Source organism: Chrysochloris asiatica, unplaced genomic scaffold, assembly GCF_000296735.1.
Source record: "Chrysochloris asiatica unplaced genomic scaffold, ChrAsi1.0 scaffold00150, whole genome shotgun sequence".
In the NCBI taxonomy this organism is placed as follows: domain Eukaryota; kingdom Metazoa; phylum Chordata; class Mammalia; order Afrosoricida; family Chrysochloridae; genus Chrysochloris; species Chrysochloris asiatica.
The window spans coordinates 4,412,874-4,418,873 of NW_006408668.1; the positions used below are offsets into that span (position 1 = coordinate 4,412,874).

The following is a 6,000-nucleotide window of genomic DNA, read 5'->3' on the forward strand; positions in this document are numbered from 1 at the left end:
GAGGCTGTGGCCCCATCATCTGAGATCCAGAAGATTGTGGCCCCACCCTTTGAAACTGAGAAGGCTCTGCTAACTGTGCTCCTTCCAATAATTTTGTTGATATCTGAGCTGCTTCCTTTTCTTTTCTTGGGGACAATGGATAGAGCTCCTTTGGCCTGTTTTTGGCCAGTAGAATTCCAAAAGACAGATAACATTCTTTCCTTTTGGTCTCTCCTCTGTCCCCTTTGGTCTAAGCTGATGGGTTTTCTTTATTTTCAATTATAGCTTGGATGAAAGTATATAGAACAAATATGTTCAACAATTTATATACATTTTGTTTTATGACATTGGTTGCCAGCCCCTCAGTGTAATAAGTGCTTTTCCCACTTTCTCCTTGAGTTCTCAGATGATGGGTCTTCTGTTGTGGTAGTTGGCTAGATTCATTAGTCACAAGCTTCATCTCTTTAATAAGAGATTGTGTCCTTAGTGTCCTTAGTGAACAATCTAGGACACATATCTTTATTTTGTACAAAAGAATTTTCCAAATCTTTAAGTTCTGTTTTAATTCTATACAGTTCATTTTTAAATCCATTGCTTTCCTCTTGCATTTTACTCTAAATGACAAGGGAAAATCACACACCCCTTTAAGAGCTTGCTTAGAAATCTCATCCACCAGATATCCAAGTTCAAATCCAGTTACAAATTCTACCCTCCACCAAACACATGTACATAATTCAGACAAGCTCTTTGCCATTGTCTAAAAAGTATCACCGTTCCTCCATTGTCTAACCACATCTTCATCATTTTCTTTTAAAGCCTCATGAGAAGCACATTTAATGCCCACATTTCTAGCAATCTTCTGTTACTGTTGTCATATGTGTGAAGGAGCTTCAAAAATTTCATGGAAAAATCCCCTTATCTTTTAATTCAACTTTTCCACAAGCTTTTTGAAGTCCCTTACATGCTCTAAGATGAAACTTTCTTTACTGCTCTCCTCACTTCCTTCTTAGCCCTTACCTAAATTGATTTTGGCATCCATAATTCTACCAATAGTCTCTTCAAGACAATCTAGGTAGGTTTTTATTATCAGACACCTTAAAACTTTCCCCATTAACCAATTCCAAAACGGTGTCACATTTTAGGTATCAGATGGAGCAGCACTCCACTCCCACTACAAAATTCTGTCTTAGTTATCTAGTGCTATATACCAGAAATACCATAAGAGGATGGCTTTCACAAACCAAAATTTGTGTTCTCACAGTTATGAGGCTAGAAGAGCTGGCTCTAGGGGAAGACTTTCTGTCTCTGTCAACCGGAGAGGCAAGCACTTCTTTCTTCAGTTTCTGCTTCCTGGCTCCTTAGGGAGACACAGGTGTTTGGGCATCTATTTTACCTCATCTCTCTGCTCACTTGTTTTAATCTCTTTTTATATACCAAAAGGGATTGGCTCAATATATACGCTACACTAATTCTACCTCATTAACACACCAAAGACAACCCACTCCCAAATGAGATTAAAAGCATAAGCATAGAGGTTAGGATTTACAGCACGTATTTTGGGGGACATAATTCACAACACAATAGAAGGAAAAAAGTAGATAAACTGGCCTTCATAAAGTTAAAATTGTGCGCCTCAAATGATGCCATCCATGAAGATAATGAAAAGATAACTCATAGAATGGGAGAAAATATTTGAAAATTACACATGTAATAAGGATCTAGTATCCAGAAAATGCAAGGAAATCTTATAATTCAGCTACAAGATAAATAACCTGGTTTAAAAATGGAGAAGTCATTTGTATAGACATTTCACCAAAGAAAATATACAAATGACCAATAAAGTACCTAAGATGCTCAACATCAATAGTAATTGTTGTTGTTGTTAAGTGCCGTCGAATTGATTCCAACCCATAGCGACCCTGTATAGGGTTTCCAAGGAGCAGCTGGTGAGCTTGAACCGCTGACCTTGTAGTTCAAACGGCTTTGCAGTCTGGCGCATTAACCCACAGTACCACACCAGGACTCCTATTAGTCACTGCTGTTGTTGTTAAGTGCCGTCAAGTCGGTTCCAACCCATAGCGACCCTGTATAGGGTTTCCGAGGAGCAGCTGGTGAGCTTCAACTGTTGAATTTGTAGTTCAAACGGCTTTGCAGTCTGGTGCATTAACCCACAGCGCCACACCAGGGCTCTTATTATTATTAGTCATTAGGGAGGCTATAATTTAAAACAACAACAACAACAAAAAAAAACAACCAGTAGGGGCAACAATAAATTTGGTTAGGGTATGAGGAAACGGAGCTCTCATCCATCACTGATGAGAATATGAAATGGTACAACTGCTGTAGAGAAGTTTGGCAGTTCTCATGAGTTATCACATGACCTAGCAATTCTACTCCTAGGCATCTCCAGGCAGTTCCTAAGTTATGAATGAGATCCATTCCCAAGTGTGTCTTTAAAGAGAATATGTAGGTAAATCTGAACAAGTCCATATGATTCTTAGCCTTAGTCCAGTGCTAGAGAAAGCGCAAAATAAAAACTGTACGTGCAGTAAGTGAAGGTGATTGTGATGAAGAATTTGTTGCTGGGAAGGAGTGCAGTGAGGAGTTACTAGGGGTTGGTTAGGAGTTCTCATAGGACAGTGGTTACGAATCAAGGTCAGTAGTTCAAAACTACCAGCTGTTCCACGGGAGAAAGATGAGTCTTTCTGCTCCCGTAAAGATTTATAGCCTCAGAAACCCTACAAAGGGTCACTATAAGTTGGAACCGACTCCATGGCACATAACCACCACCTGGAGTTGGTTTAATTGTTTCAAAGGTACGGTAAATTTACATAACATTAAAGGGCAAGTCTGAGTTATCAGTAAGCGGACGTTCACACTGTACACAGAAACCGTATGTCCATTAAAAACTTGTATATGAATGTCGATAGCAGAATTATTCACAGAAGCTAAAATGTGGGAACAGCTCAACTGTCCATCAACTGGTGAGTGGATAAACAAAGTGTGGCACATCACTACACTTCCACTGTTCAAAAGGAATAAAGCACTGACACATGCTACCATATGGACACTAAGTAAAAAAGCCAGACACAACAGATTATAGGACTCCATTTGTATGAAATGCCCAGGATAGGCAAATCCAGAGATAGAAAGTAAATTCGTGTGGTTGCCAAGATTTGGGGGAGGGGGAATGGGGTGAAATTAAAGACCACCACTGTATGGATAAATAACATCATGATAAATGGAGAAACGACTGAAGTTGTAGTTGTCAAAGACTTCATTTTGCTTGGCTCCACTATCAACACTCATGCAAACAGTAGTCAAGAAATCAAATGACGTATTACATTAGGCAAATCAGCTGATCAAGAACAAAGATGTCAGTTTGAAGACTAAGGTACCATGGTATTTTCAATAGCTTCCTATGCATATGAAAGTTGGACAGTAAGTAAGGAAGACCAAAGAAAAATACTTTGGATCCAATATTAAGTGGAACCAGTCCCTGGAGAAGGACATCATGCTAGGTAAAGCAGAGGGTCAGTGAAAAAGAGGAAGATACCCAATGAGATGGAATGGCACAGTGGCAGCAGCAATGGGCTCAAGCTTAACAAAGATTGTGAGGATGGCACAGGATGAGGCAATGTTTCGTTCTGTTGTGTTAAGGTCGTTATGAGTTGGAACCGCCTTGACAACACCTAACAACTAATGGATATGAGTGCTCTTTGGGATGATGAAATTAGATAGTGGCGATGGCTGTACAATCTTGTGACTATACTAAAAACCACTGAACAGCATGCTTTAAAAGGGTGAATTTTATGATGCGTTAATTATCCCAATAAACAAAAAAAAGGACTTAAAACTAAATTATTCTCAATTTTTCTTTTTAATCATATAGCTCAGGAGCCCAAAGAATTTAAGGGCAGTAACAAAGGAAGAACCCTGATACTGCTCTGAGTTAAGTATTGGGCTATGTCTTATGCCAGGTTTTCTAGAGAAACGAAACCAGTGAAACATATTTATGTATGTATATAAAGAGAAGTTCCTATCAAGGAAATGGTTTACAATTGTAAAATCCCAGCAGAAGAGGGGTGGGGGGTGGGGGGTGGTTATTTGGGAACAGGTCACACCTCCATGGAAACATTCTTTCAATTGATTGGCTGCTCATAGCCAACCATCATACAGTTAACTATGCCTGTATTAGGTTTCATCACCATGGAAATAAGCACATCTCAACTGCTAAACCATTGGAAATCCTGGCCTGGTCAAGCTGACATAGAGCCTAACATTACAGACTGCTAATCACAGGTTAGGAATCCTGGTGTGGCGCTGTGGGTTAATGTGCTAGACGGTCTGAGCCACAAGGTTGGCGGTTCAAGCTCACCAGCTGCTCCTTGGAAACCCTATACAGGGTCGCTGTGGGTCAGAATCAACTCGATGGCACTTAACAACAACAACAACCACAAGATTGGCTGTTAAAACCCATCAGCTTCTCCTTGAAAGAGAGATGAGGTTGTCTGCTCACATAAAGATTTATAGTCTTGGAAACCCTAGGGAGCTATTCTATCCTGTCTTGTAGGGCCACTAAGAGTTGGAATTGACTTGATGGCAGTGATTTTAGCAAAGAAGATGGAGAAACCAGTAAGTCTGAACCAGTGGAAAAAAAGTACATGGGTATTGCATCTGTTCAGGGCTGACTGTTGTTCAGGGAAAACAACAGCAAATGAACATGTTCTAGATATTTTGAATGAAGATGTTCCTACTGTTAATCCCACCCTGCTGCAGCTGGGCACTCTCTGTGAGGCTGCTCTCGAGTCTCTCCTTTGGCTCCTAAAGCAATTTGGGAGGTTAGTGTACTCTCCCAAACCTGCTGGAGTTGGGGCTAAGAGAGAGGGTGGGGTACATTTGAAACAGGAAGCCATTGACTAATGGGACTGGGTTTTGGAAGGAAGAGAGACCTGGTTAGGTGAAGTCATCATAAAATGCAGAGGGTAGGAATGGAATAAAGCCAGAAAGCACATCCTTTACCATTGTGTTTCTGCAAAAATCCAATGACCTTTTCCAGCACGGTGGTTTTGTCCATTTTCCGCATGTTGCCAGGGAGCATGGAGCTAAGCTCTTTGATGAGAACATTGAACTGGTCCCGTCGCTTCTTCTCAGACTTATTTCGAGAAGCTCTGTAAATATAAAACACACAGGTTACCGGAACACTCCACTCCCTACAGGCTTTGTTATAAAATCAGAGTCTGTTCTGTTGTGATCACTTTATCAAAACTCTTCCAGGGAAGGTAACATTGGCCACTTTCAGAGCGGAGTGATGAGGACAGAAAAATGTTTTGCTAGACTCTTGGTGACAAAGAAAGACAGCATCAATAATAAGGAAGTTATGACTCAGACACTGCTTACTCTGACTTCATAAAGCTTTCATCTTCTGACAGCAAACAGCATTCTGTTTGGAAAGGTGGCTGCAGCCCAGAGAAGTTCATTCTGAGACCTCTCCATTAGTTAAAAGTGCAAATAAACCATGTCCTCTCCAACCCAGAATATCCCAGTCTGGACCACTGCTTCAGAGATCTCATCATCCTGTTGTGGATGTACAAGGAAGGGCTGATATATGGCAGGTACAACACGTGACTGGACCCCATTAAAAACAAGATAACACACTGAGTCCTTATAGAACAGACACAAGTGGAGTGGACTGATCTTTTCTTTAGCACTTTTGAGGCCTCCTGAGAACTTGGTTAGGAAATCTTGGCTACGGTTGCTGCTCGACTTGAAAACCAAACAAGAAATGCATGATGCAGGAGGTCGGCCTCTCCCTTTGAGCAGGTCCAGCATGCAATGCTGCTCAAGAGACTGCCACAGGAGGAGAACAAACAAGATGGTGGATTGGGTGGACCTATAGCAGAGAGCTCCGCCAACAACAACACAGAATACCCGAACAAGCAGGCTCAGGGGATGGTCCCAGAACTCTGAACCACATATAAAGGAATACTTAGAAGGTTGGAAGGCTCACAGCTGGGGGAA

General features: G+C 41.1%; 1 protein-coding gene across 1 annotated transcript in view; it reads right to left on the minus strand.

The window, feature by feature from the left end:
• Positions 1 to 6,000, minus strand: part of NPAS2 (neuronal PAS domain protein 2) — a 126,523-nt gene that overhangs the window by 95,035 nt on the left and 25,488 nt on the right. The window contains exon 2 of the mRNA XM_006870770.1: positions 5,002 to 5,150. Within this exon, the coding sequence (XP_006870832.1) occupies positions 5,002 to 5,150 (149 nt within the window). The remainder of the gene's footprint in view (positions 1 to 5,001; positions 5,151 to 6,000) is intronic.